The sequence below is a fragment of the Frankliniella occidentalis genome, unplaced genomic scaffold (genome assembly GCF_000697945.3).
Source record: "Frankliniella occidentalis isolate FOCC.00 unplaced genomic scaffold, Focc_3.1 Scaffold619, whole genome shotgun sequence".
In the NCBI taxonomy this organism is placed as follows: domain Eukaryota; kingdom Metazoa; phylum Arthropoda; class Insecta; order Thysanoptera; family Thripidae; genus Frankliniella; species Frankliniella occidentalis.
In genome coordinates this window covers 36,145-59,102 of record NW_026267735.1, presented here as the reverse complement: position 1 = coordinate 59,102, position 22,958 = coordinate 36,145, and the positions used below count along the sequence as shown (strand labels likewise).

At 50.7% G+C, this 22,958-nt stretch overlaps 3 protein-coding genes across 9 annotated transcripts in view; 1 reads left to right on the top strand and 2 right to left on the bottom strand.

Annotated features, from left to right (window-relative positions):
* Positions 1-40: 40 nt before the first annotated feature.
* On the bottom strand, positions 41-10,986 carry LOC113209291 (titin-like). Of its 2 annotated transcripts, none has more exons than XM_026426720.2 (10): positions 10,801-10,986; positions 9,684-9,955; positions 9,469-9,602; positions 9,079-9,252; positions 8,757-8,988; positions 7,636-7,757; positions 6,809-7,274; positions 4,663-6,425; positions 803-4,317; positions 41-461 (listed from the first exon to the last, which is right to left on the bottom strand). In XM_026426720.2, the coding sequence occupies exons 2-10, from the start codon at positions 9,926-9,928 to the stop codon at positions 225-227; spliced, it is 6,888 nt and encodes a 2,295-aa protein (XP_026282505.2). In that variant the 5' UTR covers positions 9,929-9,955; positions 10,801-10,986; the 3' UTR covers positions 41-224. The 2 variants fall into 2 exon arrangements, with proteins under 2 accessions (XP_026282505.2, XP_052131389.1); XM_052275429.1 differs by having other exon boundaries at positions 312-461; positions 533-4,317.
* On the top strand, positions 7,631-17,823 carry LOC113209294 (nuclear hormone receptor HR96). 4 transcript variants are annotated; one of them, XM_052275430.1, is made up of 9 exons: positions 7,631-7,772; positions 13,748-13,935; positions 14,052-14,334; positions 14,433-14,709; positions 14,781-15,182; positions 15,260-15,464; positions 15,537-15,737; positions 15,829-16,029; positions 16,135-17,823. In XM_052275430.1, coding segments are annotated over exons 1-9 (1,968 nt in total). In that variant the 5' UTR covers positions 7,631-7,771; the 3' UTR covers positions 16,345-17,823. The 4 variants fall into 4 exon arrangements, with proteins under 4 accessions (XP_052131390.1, XP_026282511.1, XP_026282509.1 ...); XM_026426726.2 differs by lacking the exon at positions 7,631-7,772 and adding an exon at positions 13,048-13,381; XM_026426724.2 differs by lacking the exon at positions 7,631-7,772 and adding an exon at positions 13,388-13,575.
* Positions 17,824-17,935: 112 nt separating this feature from the next.
* The window catches only part of LOC113209293 (protein fem-1 homolog CG6966), a 22,144-nt gene continuing 17,121 nt past the window's right edge, over positions 17,936-22,958 (bottom strand). The window contains exons 2-8 of one of the 3 annotated variants that reach the window (XR_008012185.1): positions 21,156-21,853; positions 20,632-21,064; positions 20,184-20,545; positions 19,840-20,091; positions 19,617-19,742; positions 18,738-19,520; positions 17,936-18,649 (exon numbers count right to left, since the gene is read on the bottom strand). Coding sequence is in view for 2 of the 3 variants with exons in the window: in XM_052275431.1 (XP_052131391.1) it covers positions 19,293-19,520; positions 19,617-19,742; positions 19,840-20,091; positions 20,184-20,545; positions 20,632-21,064; positions 21,156-21,853 (2,099 nt within the window). In the remaining variant the exon portion in view is untranslated. Of the gene's footprint in view, positions 19,521-19,616; positions 19,743-19,839; positions 20,092-20,183; positions 20,546-20,631; positions 21,065-21,155; positions 21,854-21,969; positions 22,878-22,958 lie in introns of those variants that run through there. The other 2 variants (XM_026426722.2, XM_052275431.1) reach the window with 2 other exon arrangements.

Sequence of the window (22,958 nt, the reverse complement as noted above, 5' to 3'; positions counted from 1 at the left end):
TGACAGTGACCGGAAAGGGTATCTTAAGGTTGCAACAGTATTGCCGGCATGGTAAACATTTTATTATAAACAAAAACGACACAAACACATAAAGAGGAAAACACACATTTCCAATAATAAATAAATGTAGCTATGAACAGAAGCTTGCTTGATGCTCTTATAAGCCAAAAGCTTCACTAATAATTTTGTACTAGATGACGGGTTTTCTCTCGCGAGACGGTGCTCTACGCGGGCTTCCTGCCCTGCGTCAGCCTGTCCAGGTAGCCGACGACGACGCCCACTTTGCTCAGCAGGGAGGCAATGAGGCCAGAGAAGAAGCTCCTGTCATCGGTGGCGCTCTGGACGTTGTTCTGGCGCTGCTTGCGCTCCTGGCGCTCCTGGCGCTCCTGCTTCTTCCGGCGCATGCGCTCCGTCTCGGCGCTCCACTCGTCGTCGCTCAGGTCATCGGGGGCCGGGGCGACCTGCAACAGAAGGGTAGAGTAAGCACGGGCCCCGAGCCCCGGCGTGGTGCGGGAGACCGGGAAGACATTACCGCTCAGGCCGCAGGCGCCGCGTCGCCACCGCGCACGTATAGCCTCCAGGGCAGCATCTCGAGGACGTTGACGGCCTTGTTGCCGTCAGAGGCCTTGGACGTCAGGAAGGCCAGCTTGTCCATCACGGCCTGGGCCTCCGCCTTGTCGACGGGCTTGCTGCCGCCCACCTCCTCCACCATGCTGCTCGAGCCCGCCGCCTCCACCCCTTTGTCGGCGGCTGTGGCGGTGGCGGGGCGGTCCTGGGCCGGGAGGTTCCGCTCGAGCATTACCTTTTTGTCGTGGGAGAGCATGTCGAAGAACCCTCGCCTGTCGCGACGGTGCTCGGTCGCGGCTGCGGGGGCAGGCCCGGCAGGCCCCACCACCGAGCGCTTCCGACGGGAGCCGGCCGACATCCAGGCTGGCTCTGGGACACGCGGCGCCGAGCTCGCACTGAGGGTCCGTCTGACCGGGACCACGGCTTCTCCGCCGGCGGGGGCGAGGGAGGCGACCTGGACCGCGGCCGCCCGGGGCTGATCGTTGCCCGGCTGGCGCCTGAGGATGTGGGTGTTGTAGTCCAGAAGCTGCTCTCCCGCAGGCTGTTCCAAGGAGGCCACGTGGCTGCCCCGACGAGATGCGGGCGCTGCAGGCCGCCACTGACGTGTGGCAGGGGCGGATGGAGCCGACTGGCCCCACAGGTTGTCGGCGGGGGCTGCTGCAGGTTGACCCCAGAGGTCATCGGAGCGAGCAACAGCGGCTGTACCCCACAGGTTTCCTGCGCTGGCTGTGGCAGGTCTTCGTACCGGTGCTGCTGCAGGTCGACCCCAAAGGTCATCTGTGGGGGCAGCAGCAGGTTGACCCCACAGGTCATCTGAGGGAGCGGCAGCAGGTTGGCCCCACAAGTTGTCTGACGGGGCAGGCGCAGGTTGACGTGCGGATGCTGCTGCAGGTTGACCCCAAAGATCATCTGAGGGACCGGCAGAAGATTGGCCCCACAAGTTGTCTGTAGGGGTGGAGGCAGGTCGACGTGCGGGTGCTGCGGCAGGTTGACCCCAAAGGTTACCTGCGGCAGCAGGTTGGCCCCACAAGTTGTCTGAAGGTGTTGCCGCAGGTTTGCGTGCCAGGGCAGTGGCAGGTTTGCCCCAGAGGTCGTCGGTGGGTGCAGCAAGGGGTTGATCCCAGAGGGTGGTGGCAGCAGCAGCAGGCTGTTGCCAAGCACTTCTCTGCGCTGACTCGGGTCGGCCCCGGTTGTAGGAAACTTGTTCAAACCTAGGTGCCTGGTCCTGAACAGGTCGGAAGTACTTGGCCAAGTAAGACAATGCACGCGGTGCATTCGCCTGCTGAGAGGCAGCCTTGCGGTTTGCGTTGGGTTGTCGCACGTTCTGTGCGGCTGGCTCCAGGACTAGCTCTGGGGCTGGCTGAAGAGCTAGCTCTGGGGCTGGTTGTTGCACTGGTCTTGGATATGGCTGTGGGGCTGGCTGGGCTAGCTGAGAGGCTTGCTGTAGAACTGGTTGCAGAACTGGCTGCAGAGCTGGCTGTTGCACCGGTAGTGAGACTCTCTGGATCGGTGGCTGGGGCGCTGGCTGGAGAACGGGGACCGCGTAGCCCGCCACCTCTTCTGGCTGTTGGGAGACAACCTCGGACTCAGTCGGGGCTGTTTGTACGAATGACACAAAATCTCCTTGCTGTTGATTTTGGGCCTGTTCTTGGGGTTGTTCTTGGAGTTGGTCTTGCGGCTGTTCTTCCTGCTGTGCTTCTGGCTGTTCTTCTGGCTGTTCTTCCGGCTGTTCTTCCGGCTGTTCTTGTATTTCGGCGACTGCTGGGGACTTGGGCGGTGGTGCCATCTTTACAACTTGTGTGGCGTATGGCGTGACTGCAGGCTGTGATTGCGATGTGACAATGTTATAGGAGGCCTTCCTCACTGTCGAGCTGCCGGCCTCGGGGTGTACGGCGGACCCACTTCGGTAAGGGGTCGGCCTTGGCTGCGGTCGCCTCTCTAGGTGCACCAAGGCCTGCGGTTTTGGGGCTTGATGGCTTCGCGAGGGAGTCACTAGTTTGACTACATGTGGCTTTGGACGTTGGGCAGACGAGACCCTAGTTGAGGATGAGTATTTCCTGGAGGATGTGTGGACTTCCATGGTAGGGTAGTTCGCGTGCGCGGTTTCCTCCTCGGACGACGCGTTGTCCTCGTCTTCCGTTTCTGGTGTCTGGTAGCGAGAGGTGGAGGCGAATGTGTACCACCCGCCGGGGGAGGAGTCGTCTGCTTTAAAGCCCACCACTTGATGCTTCGGTCCATGGGGCTCCTTGAACGGGAACACGGGCATGGGACCAGCCTCTCCTTCAGCCTCAGGGGGGAGCATCGAGGGTTGTTTGGCTTCATTCTCACACTCCTCCGAGGCCGATGTTGCTTCGTCTGCTTCGTCTGATTTTTCGACTGGAGTAACCTGTTCCACATCGTCCTCACTGTATTGGACGTGGTGATGGTGGTGATGGTGCGCGCGACTAGGGATTTCGAGGGGGGCATAGTACGGGCTAGTTGGCTCCTCCTCTGCGGCCCCGTAGCCACCCTCCTCCGCGCTGCTGTCGTTTTCGGAGGGCTCGGTGGTCTCGTAAGTCCGTTCCGTCTTCAGAATTTTAGTCGTCTTGACCTCAGTTGGAGGCTCGTCCCGATCGTCGCGCTGTTCCGGCGATTCATCCTCTTCCACAGGCAGAAACGTGGGCTTGGGGACGACGTCGACCTCGACCGGCACCTCGACGTGGACCCTCTGGGTGGTGTGGAGGGGCGACAACGGACTGCCCTCCCAGAGCACGGCGACGTTGTCCTGCGGCTTGTACTGCTGCTGCCAGCGCCCACCCTTCCTCCTCGGCAGCTCGTTGCGGCCCGCGTCGACGGTGGTCTTCCCCGCGCCCCCGTAGCGCAGCACGTCCGTCTTCTTGACGACCTCGTGCCGCACGCCGACGCGCTGCGGGGAGTGGCCGTACTTGTAGCGGGGGACGGCGCCGCTGCGCCCCGCAGTGTCCACGTGGAGGTGGTGCGTGTGGTGCTGCGGGGCCGGGGCCGGCGTGACCCGGCGCCAGTGGCCGCTGGGGTGAGAGTACTGCTCCTGCCGGCCAAACGAGTCCAGGTATCTGTTTGCCGCCTCGGAGCGCTTCACCCGCTCGGTCCTGCGGGTGAAGCCGGAGGGGAGTGCGAGTGCGGGTCTAGGGGCGAGCGGCCTGCCGCGGTCCTCGCGCAGCCGTTCTCGTTGCTGTCCGAGCGCCTCCCTCGCCTTGGCCACCCGCTCCTTCTCGGCCTGCTCGCGCTCCTCCCGCTGCCGCTCGCGCTGCTCCCGCTGCTGCTCCCGCTGCTGCTCCAGCTGCTCCCGGGCCTTGCTCAACCTCTCTTCCCTGTCGGGCTGCTCCCTCGTCGCCGTCGAGTCCCTCGCCTTCTCCAGTCGCTCCCTGCGGTCACGCACCCTCTTCTCCAGCTCTTCGCGCAGGCCAGCCGGCAGCTGCGGACGCGTGAGCTCCTCGCCGACGCTCCTCAGGGGGGTTCTGGGGAACGGCTTGGGGCTGGCGCCCGTGGGGAGGGTGGTCCTCAGCTGGCGCCGACGCCGCGCGTGGTGCTGCATGGTGGCCATGTCCACTTCCTCCTCCATGGGGGCGCTCGGCCCGACCTGGCCCTTCTCGCAGTCCAGCGGGTCAAGTTCGTTGTGCTTCAAGGTCATCTTCTTCTCACGGAGGTACCTTTTTCCGAGCTCGATGAGGACGTCCGTGTTGATTTCTTGATCCGGGTCGACCTCGACGGGTGGCAGCGTGTCAAAGTCCCCTGTACAAAAATCACACATTAATAAGACTGTCAGCATATTATTTTATAGGAGGTAACTCGTCAAGCACTCCAATTTAATTAAAGAAACTACGTGCTAAAGCTGCGGACGCGTAAGGGATCATCCAGAAAGTACGTTTGTTTTAATTCATTCGTAAAATAACGGGAGCATGGCGCCTACAAGACTCATGGTAGGCCAGCCCGCACTACACGCATGCACTGTATGCAAGATTTTGCCTATCTACCAGGCGCCAAGAGAGCTTGCAGAAGCTGAACGTGACAGGCTCGTGATGGGTGTACTTTCTGGACGATTTCTTAGGTGCATCAGAGAACGCATGGAAGACATACCTTCGGGTCGGGACTCGGGATCCGCGGTGTCCTGGTAGTAGCTCTCGAGATGCTGCTGTTGCTGCTCGTGATGGGGGTGATGCTCCTCGTGTAGGTGGTGCTGCTCTAGGGTCTGCTCCGGGGTTTGTACCATCGCAGGCTGGTAGAAGCCATCGGCGTGCTGCTGGGTTTGCTGCTGCTGCTCCTGGTGAAGATGATGCTGCTCGTGCAGATGGTTCTGCTCTGGGGCCTGCGCTGGGGCCTGCACTTGTACACCCTGGTAGAAGCTGTCGGAATGCTGGTGGGTCTGCTGCTCCTGGTGAAGGTGATGCTCCTCCTGGTGCAGATGGTGTTGCTCTGGGGCCTGGGGCGGGGCCTGCATCGCCACGCCCTGGTAGAAGCTGTCGGCGTCCTGCCGCGCCTGCTGGTGCTGCTCGGCGGTCAGCGCGGGGCTCTGCATCACGACGTACTCCTCCAAGTGCGGCTCCCAGGGCGGCGGGGTGGTCGCGCGCACCACGCTCAGCGGCTCCGCGATCGTGTCCATCTCCCCGATCTCTCCGGCCGCGGACGGCGCAGCCCTGGGCACGGCTCTGTACTGCTGCATGAACTCGCCGGGCGCGAAGTAGTACGGGGTCTGCTCGTTCACGTCCTTGTTGTCGAAGGGGTTGACCTCGGGCTGTGGCTGAGGAACTGGTGTCTTGTTGCCCTGCTCTTGACCGCCCTTCTCCAGATCCTCCTCATCCTGTGCGTCGTCGTCCACGTATTCGTAGTCGCCGTGCGCCTCTCCGGGACCACCTGACAAGTCGTCGCCTTCCTCGCCCGACTCTCCCACCTCGGCCACGACGTCGCCGGTCGGGAAGGGGTCTGCGGTCACCTGCTCCTCCGCCTCGGACACGTCCTCGGCGCTCACGCCCTTCTCCGGGTCGACAAGCGACGCGACGGCCAGCCCCTTGGGCAGCGGCTTGCGGCGCGCCAGTGCGGGCGCGGGAGGGGCGGGCCGCTTGGGCAGGCGCGGCGCCGCGGGCAGCGGCATCCTCTTGGGCAGCTTGAACGGCTTGATCGGCGCCATCGGCCTGTGGTGTTTGTGCGGCATGTGCGGGCTGTGCGGCGCCGGCTCCTTGTCGTCGGCCGTTTCATCCGGTCGGTATATCGCGGCCACGGGTATGGTCGAGGGGTTGTCTTCCAGTTCGTCGGGGACCTTTGCCTTGGCTGCGTGGGCGCCCGGCAAGGGCAGCTGGTGTTTCCGTTTGAAGGCCGGGACCTTCGACAGGCGCTCGAGCCACTCCTCGGGCGTGGCGAGAGGGGAGGCGCGTGGGGGGTAGTGGGGCATGGCCGACACAGCGGTGGCCCTTTTAGTCCTCGGCTCGTCCATGTCAGCGTACTGCTCCAGGGAGGAGGGGGATGACCACACGAAGGGCTGCGCGTCGGATTCGTGGAGGACATTCTGACGGTGGTCGACGTCCTGGTCCTTGAGAGTGGCGGCAAGCTTGTCCTTGGTCTTGCTCTTGGAAAGGCCCTCGACGTGGAACTGCACCTGGACGTCCTCGGGCCGGCGGGGACTGAGCTGCAGCGGGATGACAGAGGCCTCCGCCTCCGCGGCGCTGGCCGGAGCGGTCTGGCAGGCTCGCGACTGCGCCCCGGGGAACACGAAGAAGGCCACGGAGTGCGCGGGCAGCACCAGGGTCGTCTCGCGGTCCCCGCCGCTGTGCCGCACGCGCGGGGTGAGCCCGGGCAGGCCGCCGCCGTTGTCCACGCTGAGCACATGGCCGTTGAGCAGGGCAGATCTGCAAAACAAACATCGCTGGGTTACACGCAGCGAAGCGGTTGTTCCTATCATCGCCCCCCACCAGGAGTGAGGTGGGCTGCCTACGACTGGGCGGCATGAGGGCTTATCTGCAGGACAGAGTTGTCAGTTTGGGAGAAGGCGCCCGCGAGGTAGGTAACCACTTTGACTGCAGGTCCTACCGGCAAGAGAGACAGCAGGCACAATCGATTTTCTTAACAGGCCGTGGCCTTGCTAGGCTGGGGCCTTTAGAAAGTCGATATACTACCGCTTTCTCTTTCCCGCCCGTCTCAAGTGAAAATGCCAGGTGGCGCCAGGAAGAGATAAAGCGGTGAGCTGGTCCCGGGGTCGAGAGGACCGCGTCAAGTGACCCAGTAGTCTCACCTCGAGCCCAGGTCGTGGCCCGGAGCGGTGAGGATGTACTCGTGCAGGGTGGTCTGGTGAAGGCCGGCCGCGGGGCTGAACTTGACAACCACCTTGGCCTCGACGGGCCCGCTGTTGACGGCGAACATGGTGACATCGCCGCGCTCGTAGCTGAGCTTGGTGAAGCCGCCGGTGGCGGAGATGCGGGGGTTGGGGCGGGCGCGGCCAGCCGGGGCCGCGGCGGTGCAGCGCGCCGTCACGGAGGCCGCGGACCGGTTGCCCGCGAGGCGCGAGTCGAGCACGGCGCGCCCGCACAGCCGCTTGTGCAGCAGCGAGACCCAGAAGTCGGGCGTGGGCTGGTGGTCCTCGCCGGGGCTGCGCCAGCGCCGGAAGATGACGTCGGCTCCCACCCGCTCAGCCACCTGCACGCGGCGGGCCCACTGCAGCGCGCCGCCGAAGTTCCTCGGGGGTGCGTCATCGGACTCGGCTGCGGGTGAGAAAGACGGGCATCGTCAAAGAGCGCTGCTGGAAGCTGTTGCGGAGGTGGAGCACACCCAGCAGACTGCTGCTCCGCCAACATCCTGGCCGAGCGCGCGGGCGCGGGCCGCTAGAAGAGGCATGGCGACAACAACAGGCTGGCGGGGGCCCGGCCCGCCTGACGGCCCGCCTGGCCACTGGCCACTCGCGGCGCGGGCCGGCCGGCCGCCACAGTGTCACGCCGCCGCCGTCCTCTGTCCGCGGATGGCCCGGGCCCGCCTCGCCCTTATCTCTCGCCCGTATCTCGTGAATGACACACACGGCCGCGACGCGCGTGGGGTCGCTCCTTCTGCCGGCCCACCAATACCTACCGATCCACAGCGGTCGCCGGGCTGCGGCGCGTCCCAGCAGGCGGTTCACGTCCTCGCGCTCCAGGTCGGGCTCGCTGACGGGGTCCCTCCCAGCTTCCGACGGGCCGGCGACGGCCGACCACCTGAACAGAGGAGGAGTAAGTGGCGGTGACCCAGCAAAGTGGGTCCAGTAATAGAAAATAAATTGTTCGCTTGTTGTAAGGGTTGCGGGTCGGCTTCGCATACTTGTCAGAAAGACCACCACAAACAGCGAATACTTGTCGCGATTTGCATCACTCGCTTCTCTTTCAGTCCGCCAAAAAGAGAAAGTATCAACATCACAATTTTTAAAAAATACCCCATATCGTTGAAATATTACTATTTTCTAATGTTTGCGGATAGGGGTTGGGCAGGCGCGGGGAAGTGCGATGACCTACGGCCCCGCCCACTTCGTCGTGCCGCCACTTTCTGATCTGATTACGGCCGACTATCGGGGAGCGGCGGTAAGGGGACAAATCGTGCGACGTACCTTTTGTCACCCGCGCTACGTTATGACCGGTTGAAGTAAATACTTCGTGTCCGACCTCTTAGGCTTTACAAAGCGACCCTAACTAAGCGCCACTGCCCACTTTCCCCATCCTCCCGTCAGTTTCAAACCCAATTTGTTCAAAAGGAGCAATTTTCTTGGCATCGCTCTGACCTTGCATCCGGCGGACCTAAAACCTTCCCTGACATTCTGCCTCAAAGTACAGTAGGTGCCTCTGATGTCGGCCACGGTCGGCCACACAACCGTATCTCGTGCGCAGACTGGCCCTTCAATCCCCGCGGCGGCGGCGTTCAGTGCGTCGGTATGGTCAGTGCGTCAGCGCTGGATCATCTGAACACTGTCTGCTGCGCTGGGGCATCATACGCTTGAGCCATCGTCCCTCTCGTCTCGTCGGCCCTTTCATTGGTACAGTAGAGCTGACACCTGCAGTTGGCCGAGACTGCCGAGTCCCCCTCTCCCCCGCCTCTCGAACCGTCGCACAGAAGGACGTGTTTTATCAGCTGCCTGCATTCGGCGGCATTATTCGGCCAAGGTTCGATGACTTTTTTTGGGGCCGCGGGACTGTGCCGCGGTCGCTAACGTCGCTAACACTTACGGCTGCCACACGATGACGTCTGGCTCGGGCGCCGCGGCGCGGGCCTCATCCTGGAGGAAGTGCACGACGTCACGGTTGGCCCTGGGCGCGCCGAGGGCCGCGGCCACGTCGGGGCCCAGCAGCACGGCGCTCTTGTAGCGAGGGAAGTCGGCCAGCAGGGTGCGGGCCGCGGTCAGGTCGGCGCCGACGTCGGCGCCGCTCCTCAGCCCAGCTCGGGCCAGCGCCGAGGACTCTGCAAGACAACGGGGGAAGGTTGGTCAGCGTCTAGGCCTCGAGGGTTGTCGTCCGAGCTCGAGCGGGCGGGGGCGGGTCCCGGACCTACCGTATCCGAGCTGAAGCGCGAGGTCGAAGCCGTGGCGGTCAGCCTGGCCGAGCATCTCCGCGGCGTTGAGTGGGTCCCAGGCGCCCTTCTTGTCGCGGGCGAGCGCGTCGAGGCCCAGCACCAGGTGCCAGCCGGCATCGCGCGCCCAGCGGCCCACCGCGACCAGGTCGCCCTCTGCGAAAAAAGCCGAGTCAGCCGACTGATTCCGAGGAGCGAAGAGCGCTCTCCTATACCTCCCGTACAGCTCCGCCCTTGTCGCGCACTCATAGGGCAGCGCCCCTTGAGCGCTCTTCGGGATCAGTCTCGCCTCAAGTCTGGCAGAGACAACAAGTACCTCCCCCCCCCCCCCCAGTGGGCGCCAGTCGCCAGTCGCCAGCGGCCGAACCTTACCCGTCGTGGTTCCGTTGTGCGAGGCGCCGTCGTCCTCCCTGGAGAAGCGCAGGCGGTCGCTGGAGGGCCCCGCCAGTCTGAGATAAGCGGGCGACATCCCCCGGGCCATGGCGAAAGCCCGCACGGAGCCCGGCCTGCAACGAGAAGGGACGGGCTCACTGCCGGGGCTCCACGGCGGGCGCACCTTCCGGACCTCACACGGCTGCTGAACTCACCCGAGCTTCCTGTGTGCCGACAGCTCCATGGGGTCCATGGTCAAGCTCAGGAAGCGTTCGCTGACGAGTGCCGACATCTTCTTGGGGTTCACGGCCACGGACAGCAAGGGTGCGGGCGGCGGCGGGGCCGGGGTGGTCTCGCTCGGCGCGGAGGTGGCGGCGGCGGACATGGAGGCCGCCGAGCAGCCCGACAAGAGGTGCAGGAGCAGGGCCAATGCCGCAGTGGGCACGGCCGTTGCTGCCATGGTGGCGGGTAGAGACTCGAGCCGCGGCTGTAAGAATGCATCCCTTATGTTCTTTTTTTTTCGATGTACTGCAGGAATCGTCAGGCCCAGGTGTGCGTTGACCCTGTAGCCCTTCTCCCCCCGTCACACTGTATGGGACGCGACCCCCCCACCCCCCACCCCAATCCGCGTTCAAATATGACCCTTTTAACAAGGTCGATTTCCGTTTGATCATCCGATTGTAATCGGGGCACGTGCCAGCTGACTCACGGGTCGTGGTCTTTAGGGATCCCAAACAATGATTATCTCGTGAAGCTGCGAACGCCTCATATTTGTTTCTCCCTCAGTCGGGCAAAACCACGCGTGACAAACAGACGTTCGTACGCCATTTTCACGGTCCCTTGCCTATGTAGGTACCTTTGAACAGACTTTGAAAAACAAGACCTCAACGATTTAACAATCTAGCTTCGGATTTAATAAGGTATTTAACCACGCTATAGCATAATCTGTTCTAAATGTACAGCCCTTCAAACTTGCACGACGCCCGAATATTTTATAGAAGTAGTTTTTGACACGGTGTTACCACGGACGAAAAAACGTGACGCACGGACACTAAGGAAAATCAACCAACATTACCGTCAAGTAGAAAGCTGTGTCAAGAAAGACGCCGAAAGATATTTGTTTTAACTTCATTTTTTAGTGGTTTTGCCCGGTAATTATCGCGTCGGAGAGAGCACAGTGACGTCATCCGAGACATACGTACAAGTCCTTTCTGAGATAGGACTGTGCATGAGCGCTGCTATGCCACTCATAGAGACGGCGCATCGAGGAGAATGTCGTGTTTAAGAGCGCGGGTGACTGGGCGCTTTCGTTTCTCAGCCTCTTGCACTCACCGGAACGATGGGGCTCGAGCAGGGGCGGGTGCGCTGGGCGGTTGGACTCGGCTCGCTCCCGGAGCCTCGCAGGTTCGACTCGCTGGCAGGCGGACTAGACAATAAGGTTGTGTGCTGGCGTCGCCCCCCGGCGGGTGCCTCGGACTGCTGGAACGCCCTTCTCCACCCCTCCCCTTCCCCCGATGGGCGACGTTTCGCAAGGGGTTTGAGTTCTGTCCCCTGATCTGCACACGTCTCTCCCCGGCCAGGCGGCCGCCCCGTCCCTTGCTGACCAAGTCCATCGCGCTCAGCGACGACTCAGCGTGTTGAGTCAGGCAGCCCGCAGCCCGCAGCGCAGGGGTGTCAGCGGCCGCGGCAGGCCTGGAGTCGCCTCGCGAGCAGCGCCTTCGGATCGGGGGGCTTATCGCGACACACGCTCATGGATGGATGTTCTGTATGTGTCAAACCAAGCGTTACACGCGTTACAATGCGCACGCACCGCACGGAGAAAAATACTTTGGTTGCTGTAACTAAAAGGGTGTTCAATCTGCCCCCTGAGTCATAACCATAGAACGTTCTGTCGGACTGACTGGGGTGTTTGGTTGGAGCGTCTGAACGCTCAGCCAGCACGATAAAACGTTCTATGGTTATGACTCAGGGGGCAGATTGAACACCCTTTTAGTTACAGCAACCAAATTTTTCGGCCTTGGTGACCAAACAATTTTCTCAGTGCGATTATCGTGTCAGTTGCTGGACAATTCTCAAAATAATTACTACCCCGAACCGCCATCCCCATCCCCATCCCCCTCCTCGCCCAGCACCGCCCATGCATATCGGAAATGTGGAGTGTGCAAGTTCACGATTTTCCCTTTTCATGATTAAAATCAGTCGCTTATGTGCATTTGCTGTGGGTTGTGGCTGAGAGGGTGTTGTGTGTGTGTGTTTCTTTGGGCCCCCATCGATGTCAGCACCTCCCATCGTGACCCGCCGCGGCGCCGAGGTCCGCCGTCAGCAGTAGGTTGGACCTACACAGCAAGAATTTGAATGCCAGAGGCACGAGCATATGAAGCGATAGGAGAACCGCGTAGAAGGATGCGAAAAGTGGGTCATCGTGTGTGAGTGAGCAATGATTGTTAGACAGTCCCCCTAAAGACTGTCTCTACCAGAGGGCAAAGTCCCCTCCACCTCCTCACTCTCTATGTAGCACAGAGCGGGCTCTCGTTCTCCTACAGAACAGTCAACTATGATTGAAAGAAAAGTACCAGGTGCCTAACCCCCGTGAGATCCACATGTATGCGTGCGGGTTGCCTAATCGCCCGAGCCACAGGTGCGGTAACTAAAAAGAAATCCACGGGGTTTGTCCGCAGTATCGCCACTGCACATTAAAGTACCGAGTGTAACTGTGAATGTGCAGCAGTGTTGCGGGATTGCATACTGGCCAGGGCTGCAGGGGCCATGGCGCCTTACGGGCGAATCGGGTAGGCAAACCCGCAACACTGCTGCGCATTCACAGTTACACCCGGTACATTAAATGCTGCAGTGCACGTAACAATGCACATAAACAGTAACGCATTTTCAACGCCTTTAATGGGCATTATATGCGCCTCGACATCCCCAAAGGCACCACAAGTGGTGACACATTGGTGACGAATTAATTGCACTAAATGTGCATTAAAGCTGTAATGCTCTTTCAAAGCGTCACCAATGTGTCACCCTGTATGTACATTTCTACCCGTATTTATGAGCATTTAATGCGTTTGGAGCTACTGGGCATGCGCAGTTAATTCGGCAATGCACATTAAATGTATCTGTAATGATGCAGATGCCGGGGATCATGAGCCGCATGTCCCTCGACCACTGTTCTACCGAGAATGAGCTCATGCTAGTATAAACGCGCATACAATGTGACAATGCGAATTAAAAGGGGGTCTGAATGGTCCCACATTTAATACGCATTACAAACATGAAATTTGCATTTTACGCTTCAATGCGCAAAAAAATGTGGGACCTTTCAAGCGGATTGCAATTGGCGCTACGCACGGGGAAAGCCCCCCCCCCCCTCCCCGTCCTATTACTAATATGTACAGAGCGGGAGTTGATTAGTCCATAAGTGCTATCTAGGTGTTGGATGGGTCTTCCTTGTAGCGTCAGTTGCAATCCGCTTAAAAGGTTCTACATTTTCCGCGCTGGCTCCTGTAAAGTAAATTAGACCAGCCCTTTCGGGTCACAATGTGATCGGGTAAGAGCTCTGATAAAGTCTAACCTACAAACACAAAATTCTCATCGGATGGTAAAAACATCACGGTTAAATATTATACTTCTGAGAGCATTCTTACTAAATTGATAAACTTAATTTTGGTCGTAAATCAAACTTCACCGACACAGAGAAATTTTGTCCATTGCGTGACAAATATGGGGATTTTGGTGCTTTGCCCAGCTGTGCTGTGTACCTACATTATTTCGTCTGCATTTGTTTTGTTTTTCGCTTGTTCCTATTGACATAATGTCAAGTTTGTTCGGGCGTTTGTGCCACAAACATATGCATTTGAAATCAGATGTGGAGTTGTTTGAATTTTATTGACAGTCTGCTACAATGTTAAATGTACGTAAATCCTGTCTTGAATTTGTTGACCGAAAGGATTGTGACTCAGTGGGGCGAGATATGGCCTGATCGACGTTATCTTTTTCTCGGCCAGTTGCTTTTCAATCTTTTCGACGATAACAGTTCTAGTAGTTTTAGAAACTCTATTTTCACGACGCTTTTGCTTTTGTATTCAATAGATGGCATCAACAATAGTAGGTCATTGATAGTTTCTGTCTACTAATGATAATTGAATATGAAGGTCGTCCAGTTGTTGAGTTGTCCCTTCTATAACCTCAGTTTCATGTTTTCAGAGACATTAAAGAGGTTACCTTTTGGAATAACGTTAAATGTTGAAACCATTCCATTACTTTTTCTCTTTTACAGTGAAATTAAAAATGAGCAGTGACTCAAACGAAGTGCTGGATGACAGAGTGGAGGTGAAAACAGAAGCAGGCAGCAATGGAAGCAAAGTATGCAGTGTTTGTGGCGATCTAGCCCATGGATATAATTTCAATGCTCTAACCTGTGAATCATGCAAAGCTTTTTTCCGAAGAAATGCTCTTAAAGCTAAGGTTGGTATCTATCGTCATCTAATGTGCTTTTTTTTCACTGGACAAAGTGCATTTTGTTGCATTCAAAAAAATTTAATATTATAAAACTTTTGTTGTTTTTTACGTTTTTTATACAGGAGTTCAAATGTCCCTTCTCCGAAAGCTGTGTTATGACAGCAATCACTCGCCGTTTTTGTCAAAAATGTCGATTACAGAAATGTTTTACTGTTGGTATGAGGAAGGAATATATTATGTCAGAAGAAGAAAGGTTAAATAAAAGACAGAAAGTAGAATTAAACAGAGCCAAAAAGAGAGCTGCTGCAAGTTCAGATGATAATCCTGGAGCAGCAGTATCTAAACGTCGAGTTGCTGGTTCAAAGCAACATCCCGCAGACTCCGATTGGAATGCAGCAAGTTCAGGTACTTTTCAATTCTTTTTAAAAATTTGCTCCTATACTTAAAATTTCCTCCCCAATAATGAAGTTCAAGACATAAAAATGACTGTAATTTCTTCTCAGACTGGTCTCATATATCTGAGAGTCAGACGAGTCCTGGTTCATCTCAAGCACAAGATGGAAGTCCCCCTCAAAGTGATTCATTATCTCAGCGTTTGTTGGAGTCTTTCCCTTCTCCTACTTCTGCATCATCAGCTGGTTCTGTGCCAAGCCCTAATTCTCCACCAGATAGTGCTACAGTTGCTGCATCACAAAATACTGAGATGGTTGCTCTGAGAGATACTGGAGTTGTTAAAAAGCAGAGTATGATAAGTGTTATCACATATCCACATCAGTTAAGGTGGGTGGGAAAAAAATCATGGTCTGTAGCTGTGTTCTTACCATAAATGTATATTTTCTCCTCTTTTATAGTAAAAATCCTGAAAGCAATGAAGAAGAACCGGAAGAACGTGGAGCCTTATCAGATTCCAAAGTTTCAATTTCTACTTCTACACAAACTGAACTGCTGTCTAATAGTGGGCTTAAAACTGTATCTACTCAAACTTTGGATTTGGTGCAGCCAGTCTCGCAGTCAACACCTCTACTCTCCTCATTAATCTGCAGCAAGCGTTCAGATGAAGAAACTGGCACTCGCCGAGAGGCCTCCACTTCACCCCCTCCTCAACAAGATAGTCTGTATGTGGTAGAGGGTAAAGGTGATTGGACTGGTGTTGATGGTGTAAATGCCACCTCTGGCTCATGGGATTCCTGTACGACAGCGCCTTATGTTCTAAAGAGAAGTGTTGATGAGGATATTCTTCACGACGTGTTCAGGTATAAATTGACTCTTTTACACTTTATTTTCTCTAAATTTGAAAATACAATGTTCATCATATTTGTATCTTCTTTAGGATGAGCAATGCCCCAAATTCGTTTGAATCAATTTTGAGTGATGCTATCAAATTGGAATTTTCCACTTACACCCCAAGAACACTATCAGTTCCTTATGGGCATCCAGAAGGCCATCTTCATAACAAGGAATTGAATGATGCGGAAAGAGCTAAACTTAATGAACTTATAGTGGCTAATAAGGCTTTACTAGCTCCCATGGAAGAGGTATAGTAAATAAGTTTTTCTGTCTCTGCCTGTCTGATTTTACATGATAATTCAGGGTAATTATGTTTGCAGACAAATCCAGATCATTGCCTGTTGGACATTATAAACTTGACTGCTGTTGCCATACGAAGATTAGTTAAAATGGCAAAAAAAATTAATGCATTCAAAAACATGTGTCAAGAAGATCAAGTAGCCCTTTTAAAAGGCGCTTGTATGGAAATGCTGATTTTACATAGTGTTACAACGTATAATCCTGAGAAAGATTCATGGGCTGTGAGTAGTACCTCACCTGAAGAAGTCATCCTCAATTGAAATTTTTAAAATGAGTGAATTTTATCTATTGCAACTTTTTGTCTTCTTCCAGCTCCCACATAGTAATGCAATCAAAGTAGATGTCCTGAAAGAATGTAAAGGGAATTTATACCAAGAGCACAAAAGGTTTCAACAATCATTTGATTCTAGATGGAGGACGGATGAAAATATTATGCTTATCTTGTCAGCAATTACACTATTCACCCCTGCCAGAGCAAATGTTGTACATGAAGATGTAATTAAACTTGAGCAGGTACGGTATTGTCCCACTTGCTCCATTTACTACACTAAAGAAGTTACTGTTTCTAGTCATGGTTGAGAGTATATTTTAATTCTGGTTTTGTTTCTATCCTTATAGAATTCATACTACTACCTTTTGCGGCGATATTTGGAGTGCATTCTTCCGGGTTGCGAAGCAAGATCTACTTTCCTCAAATTAATTCAAAAAATTTCTGAGCTACACAGACTAAATGAGGAACATGTGCGTGCTTACTTGGATGTTGATCCAAGTGAAGTTGAACCCTTATTAATTGAAATATTTGATCTCAAGTCTCATGCACCAAGGTAGAGCAAGAATTTATGTGTGCAACTGTTAACTCTAAAATATTTTGCAACAATGATAGATTTTTTGGGGATGCATGGTGTTTGAATGTATTCATTATCATAATGCTGTAACCTCAGGATCTTTGGCATTAGCAAACTTTTTCCAATAGATCTTACTTCATTGGAAACATTTATTCACTTTTTGAAAGTTGAATAGTTTTACTCAATTTGAATGTGTTGTTTATGTGCTAATTCTGTATGCTGTGCCATCAATGAGTTTTTGTGTATCATACACATGTATGAAATCTGTTTCTTTGTAATTTACTTGACTGTCAATAATGTTAATTAATGTGTTATAATCTAATGTACCTCCAAGGTAAAATATGAGATACTATTGGGGGTTCCATTTGCTCAACTGAAGTCCTCTTATTTAATGTACCTTTCAAACTGACTGAAATTGGATTGGAAAAATTCTACATGACGTGGAATGAATTGACGCTTATGGTTCTGATGCCTAACTTTTCCATTTATTAGCACAGCTTACCATTGATGGTCATTATGTATTCTGTTATGCTATGTATATTCTCTAATCTAGAGAAGCTTGTTCATATGTAAAAATCATTTAATCCGCTAATTGTTTATACACATCGCTTTGTTGTATATATATAGTTGTAGTGGCTTGTTATATGAAATTCGTACAAATCTTATTGTTATGAGATAGATTTAGTTGTTGTGTTTGTGACGTTCTTATAAATGTTTATGCTACCTCATGTTTTATGTCATATGTTTTAGTCTAAAAGTTCAGGGTATTGCTTAGGGTACTCTATTCAATTACTATCTTACTCAAAACCATGTGACTACTGCTACTGCATGTAATTTTGTGGTGTTGTACTCTCAGAAATGAGGTGCTATGCATGTTTAGTAATTATTAAACTAGAGATGTATTAAGTTCAAATACACTACTTTATTTTTTGTGTCGGCTCTGGTTCGGCAATATAATTCATTGCATTGATAAAGGCAGAATTTTATCTTTATTGAACTTGTTTTGGGTTGGGTCCAAGCAGGTACTCTGTGATGCTCGATGTCAAATTATATTTTTGAACAAATATCTTCTTGAAGTGCACCTGTTGGTAAACAGTCATGCATAACATTAAGAAAATTATGGGAAAATGAAATTTTTTGAACCCAGCTAATACAAGTGAACTTTCTTTTGTCATGCTTGAAGACACTGAGAATTGCATTTGCAGTATGTGGTAGCCTTGACCGAGAAATACTTCCGTGTTTAGAGGGACCATGAAAATTGATATTATTTAAGTTTGTAATTCACTTCAGCTCCATAACTGAGAGTTTTTTTTTTTCCCACCATCATCAGCAGTCTCATCAAAGTTGAATCTCATTTAGCAGCATTTCTTTTAACATATTAGATTTTCATACTCTAAGCTTTTGAAGATGTCATCATGTGTGTAGTTCCCCTTTCAGAGAAATAAATTGCTTTTTAAATGTATTACCAATTTGCTTAGGTATTTCTGCACATCCCCATACCATTGTTTACAACCAAGTCATTTGACAACGGAATCATAAGAACTAAGGAAGACAAGATGTAACTAACAACAAAATTTTCAGTTTAGGAGTGGTGTATTTAATTAGAAAACTGAATGTTAGTTCAGCTTCCATAACTGACTGAATGGAGCACAACACAGAAAATAAATAATCATATCACATAACAACTTATCTAACAAAAACAGGACACAATAACAAATATCCCTTTCAGTACATTTCTCCTTTTCTTCTGACAACATGTGTAGGGATAAAATAAATTAAGAATCTACTTCAACATGACTGCTTAACAAACACTGTCTCCAGCGCTCATATCCTAGTAACACATGGTAGTATTCATTTAAAGAAAGATAGATACATAGATTTATATGATACAATTAATTGTGCACAAATATTAAACAGACTAATAAAAATATCACACCAGAGCTGTAAGCAGCAATTCAGAAATTTAGAACAAAGGTGAATTCAGACACTGGTTGGTTACTTTCTAATTCACAACTGCAAACAAAATAGTGGCATTTATTCGGTGAAAACAAGCAAATTAACCATTAGATACTCGAAATCCCAGCTCCTTACAATTTACAGAAGTAATGTGTCAATTTTAAATGAACTACAACTAAGCAAACACACAAGTTGGCAAGATTATAAAGCCGGAATTTCAATGAGGAAGAACACATTATTGGAAGAAATTAAAGCTGCTTACAAATACCACATGATTTGTAGTCTCACAGTCTTTCACAGATGATGCTAATACTGTACAACATACAACAGTGCTAAAAAGAGAACAAAGAAAACAACTACATGATAAAATTAGAAAAACAAAAGCAAAACATAAACAACAAAGAATGCTATGATACCTACCTACCTATATGTACAACAGACAAGCAATTTTGATAATAAAAATAGAATTCTTTGAATCACAAAGAAGTTTTTGCCATCTGCAGGAAGAGCAATAACAGAATTCGGGAGAAATAAATGATTTAACTTCAGTTTAACTACTCACGAAAAACAATCTGCTTGTCTAATAAAACAGTACTAGTGCACCATTTCACGTCAGGGAATTAAGAAAACCAAGACAAAGCACATTTTTTATAAAAAATTATAAAAGGAGCAGTTAAGTTACTTTGAAATCACATTCCAGTATTTACAAAGACTTAAAATTGTCAATTCCTACTGGAATACTTGATACCTAAAAGCAGCATCATAAAAAAGTAGTTTCACATTGAACCATAACAGTTGATTGAAAAGTAGCAAACAAAGAATGTTCATTCGATTGGCAAGGATTGATTGGTGAATAAATTAAGAGGCTAACTAGATAAATAAATTTAAAATTGGATAACTTGGGATATTTAAAACAGTTAGACAGTATTTGTAGGAAATATACCTCTGATACATAGGTAAACTTACAGTACATTACTAACAATAATCATGGATCTTCATAAAGTTTTCTAAAGTGCTTGGAACCTGACCACGATATGGAATTCTGTACCTGCATACTACAACAGCAGCTAAACACCTGAGCGTAGTATAATTCACTAAGTTTATTGTGTTATTTTTATTGTTTGGTATAGTTACAGAGGGCCTTTCCCCTGATTTATTTGATTGATCTAGATGAGCACCATGATCCAGTAGCAGCTTGACCAGCTAAACAAAAGAGTGTAAAAACATTAGTTAGGAAATTTTATTTAAATGCAACTTTAGGTCCATGAAATAATCTACAATACAGAAAGATGCACTTACTTTATTATCAAAATTGTACGGATTGGAGGCAACATGAAGGGGTGTTGACCTAGATTTATTAGTTGCTCGGACTGGAGCACCACACTGAAGGAGTACTTTGGTCACTTCCAAATCAGGAAATACAACCTGATTTTTAAAAAATACCATAATATTAAGAAGAGGAGGGAAAGAATGTAGAAAAGAATGTAATAATGTACTAAGTAAATGAGCCCTCACACCATACCTGAGTCACTTGATTGTCTTCTGCAAAGTAGCTGCTTTTGATGGTATTCAGTTTTGACACACAAAGATGGAGCAGAGAGTCTCCTGTAGTCGCAGAGCAGGGATTGTACCTTATGAGATCCGTAACTAGACTGTAAACCTTGTGCTGGTCTTGTTCTGACTTAGCAGTTTTAACCAATAAATAAACAAGGTGAGTAATGCACCTCAAAATACGATCATAACTTTCTTGTTGACGTTTGTTGATTGGGTGAATCTGACAAAGGAGAAAGGTACTTCGTTAGGTTATAGATGAACACAATAATACAGTTTGTTTTCCTGTGAGCAAAATTACTGTCTATATTTTACCTCTAATAACGGCCTAGATTCAATTAAAGGAGTGGCTAACATCAAAAAGACAGATGCCACATCCTCAAATCGAGGCATTTTTCCTTCACCTTCGCCATCATGCATCAGTAGAAGCTTTTCATTTAGATCAACAAAGAGACGAACTAAGGCTTGAGCAGTAAAGCATGTATCACCAGTCAGTATTGAATCCTTCACGATGCGGACTTCAAGAGCCCGTCGCCACAGATCAATACAGCGCTGGTATCGAAGAGCATCAGCATAAGCTGCACCACGATACATTAAACGAAATAATGTGTCTTTGTGCTGCTCTCCTAGTACTCGTTCACAAATCAATAGACTTTGCATGCGCATAGCATCCACATCTGAAACATAACCAGCAAGACAATAACAGAGCAACTCTATTTATGATTGGAAAAAGAAAAAAGGTATCTCTTAATACTTTACCAACCTAGCGAGTTTAAATCTTCAGCACTTTCAAATTCTTTTGAAAAGTTGAAAGTTTCCTTTGGAGACATAATTGGTCTTTTAGGGATGGGCATGCCATCTTTACCATTTAATTGTCTAATTTGTAATGCAGTTCTCCAATGTTGTAAAGCATTTTGGGTATCATTATGTTCATCAAGAAGAGTTGATCCAAGTAGTTCATAAGCATCAGCAAGTTTCTCTGGTTCATAACAAACTCTGTCTCGTAGTAGATCAAATATAGCTTGGGCTCCCTTAATACAAGCAGTGCGCAGAGCATCATCACTGAGCCGAGAACAAGCATGCGGATCTGCCCCATGGTCCAAAAGGAGTGCAGTAGTTTCACAGCGATGTTCTTGAATAGCATAATGTAATGCTGTTTTGTTTTGAATATCTCTGACATTTACAGCAGCACCATGCTATAACAAAAGAAAACAACAGATGTATTTTTTTATTATACTAGGATTTAAATTGTAATATGTTGATAGTGTTGACTTTTAAATAAAATACCTGAAGAAGGTACTGGCAAAGAGGAGCACTTTGCACAGAATTGATGAGACAAGTACCTCCATTGTAATTAGGTCTTAATATGTCTGCTCCATGCTCCACAAGGTACTTGACAATATCCATATGGGTCATAAAGCATGCCGATCGGACAGGTGTAGACCCACTATCAGATGCAGCATTAACATTTGCACCATTTTCGACCAAGCACTTAATAACATTTAATTTCCCAGACACAGCAGCACACCATAAGGGAGTGACGAAATGAACAGATCTGTCAGCAGGAACCTCATAAAGACCTCGTTGTTCAACATCAGCACCCAAAAATTTAATGAGATAGTCAACCATTTCAGCATTTCCTCTCATACACGCAATGAAGAGAGGTGCACATCCATCTCTGACTCGGCTGACTAATTCTTTGCGGCATTCTACTGACAGTCGCTCAAGGCTTGTGCGAAGCTTGTTGCTTAACCTAGCCCCAGGATAATTTTGTCTACATTCATCGATGAGATCGTTAAATATTGTTTCTTTGAGAGAGACGTTGACATCATATTTTGGCCACATGTCAAAGAAGGGACTTAGCCCACGACTCAACACTTCGAGGCTGAAGCTTGCCACTCGTGACTTCTTTACAGCTGGCGCACCTTCGACTGCATTGTCCACCGTCGACGGTACCGGTTCAAGCAATTCCTCAAACCACGAACCTGAAACAGCAGAAATCATGCGTGAGCAAGCTATTAAATGTCTTAAATATCAGTCAGGCCAGAACCGACATCATTAAAGCATTCATTCATCAATGTAGACAGGTGTATTGTCGCACCAAAGCAAAAAAGGGAATGGTTGCTTCAAAGGCTGCTGCACATGGAAACACGAACGAACTGAGTGCGAAATAAACACAACGGTTATTTCAAATCGTTACTGTGTTTCAGTTTAAAATTGCGATGTTTGCTTAGTCGCAGTCGCACTCGCAGAAGACAGGATGCGTTCCTGAATACAGCCCGCAGCAGCCGCAGCAGTCTGACAGCCAGTTTCTTGGGTATGTTCGTCCGTCCTGGTCTGTCCTGGTCAGGTTAATAAATCGGAGGTTTTGACGACTTTGAAAAGGTTAAAAGGGTTGGAGAACGTGGACATATAAATACCAGGGAAGATAATTCAGTCAAACTTCATTTCTAGGCGTTCACTACATCTAGACGGAAATGAAGCATGAACAATAAGGCAGTGGCCTGACCCTGTTGAGCCCCACTACCGAACCAGGAAGTGTAGGGAGCGGGGAAGGACTGGAGAACAGGAAAGACAAATCGACCATTCGCGGGTCCTGATCATATTCATCGTGCAAAAACAAAATCCAAAAAATACAAATTCCTTGAGGTGTTTCCACAAATGAACGTTGTTTCACGAGGCGCCACTGAAAGCGCCAGCCTGCGACGCTAAAGCAGCTGTACGAGGACGGTCTACCCAGAGGCGAGGAGGGTTTGGGGTTTGACGCAGTTGGCCAAGATTTGAATACGCGAACGAAAATAGGAGAAAGGGAGATGAGAAGGGGGTAACACAAATGCAACCGCACTTCCGCTTGCAGCAGCGTCTATATGGCATGCTACTACTGATACACCCAGAAAACCCTAAACTTGATCCAAGTGCATTTTACTTGATACAAGCGCCAAATGCACTTGAATTGATCGAGCCCGGTTGGAACTTGAAGTAAGCATTCTAGATTGAAATAATCTTGTAAGGCGAAGTTAATAAGAACGCCAACCCTCGGGGCAACACCGCATGGTGCTTGATATTTCAGAAATGATTTTAAGAACATAG

Excerpts from the sequence above, each read along its gene's own strand:
- LOC113209294 (XM_026426723.2), top strand. Across the intron at positions 15,465-15,536 it reads TACTAGCTCCCATGGAAGAG|ACAAATCCAGATCATTGCCT; the intron begins GTATAGTAAATA and ends TTATGTTTGCAG. Across the intron at positions 16,030-16,134 it reads ATGTAATTAAACTTGAGCAG|AATTCATACTACTACCTTTT; the intron begins GTACGGTATTGT and ends CTATCCTTATAG.
- LOC113209291 (XM_052275429.1), bottom strand. The coding sequence starts at position 9,928 with ATGGCAGCAACGGCCGTGCCCACTGCGGCATTGGCCCTGCTCCTGCAC. Across the intron at positions 8,989-9,078 it reads CGCGCTTCAGCTCGGATACG|AGTCCTCGGCGCTGGCCCGA; the intron begins GTAGGTCCGGGA and ends GTTGTCTTGCAG. Across the intron at positions 6,426-6,808 it reads GGCCACGACCTGGGCTCGAG|ATCTGCCCTGCTCAACGGCC; the intron begins GTGAGACTACTG and ends TTTGTTTTGCAG.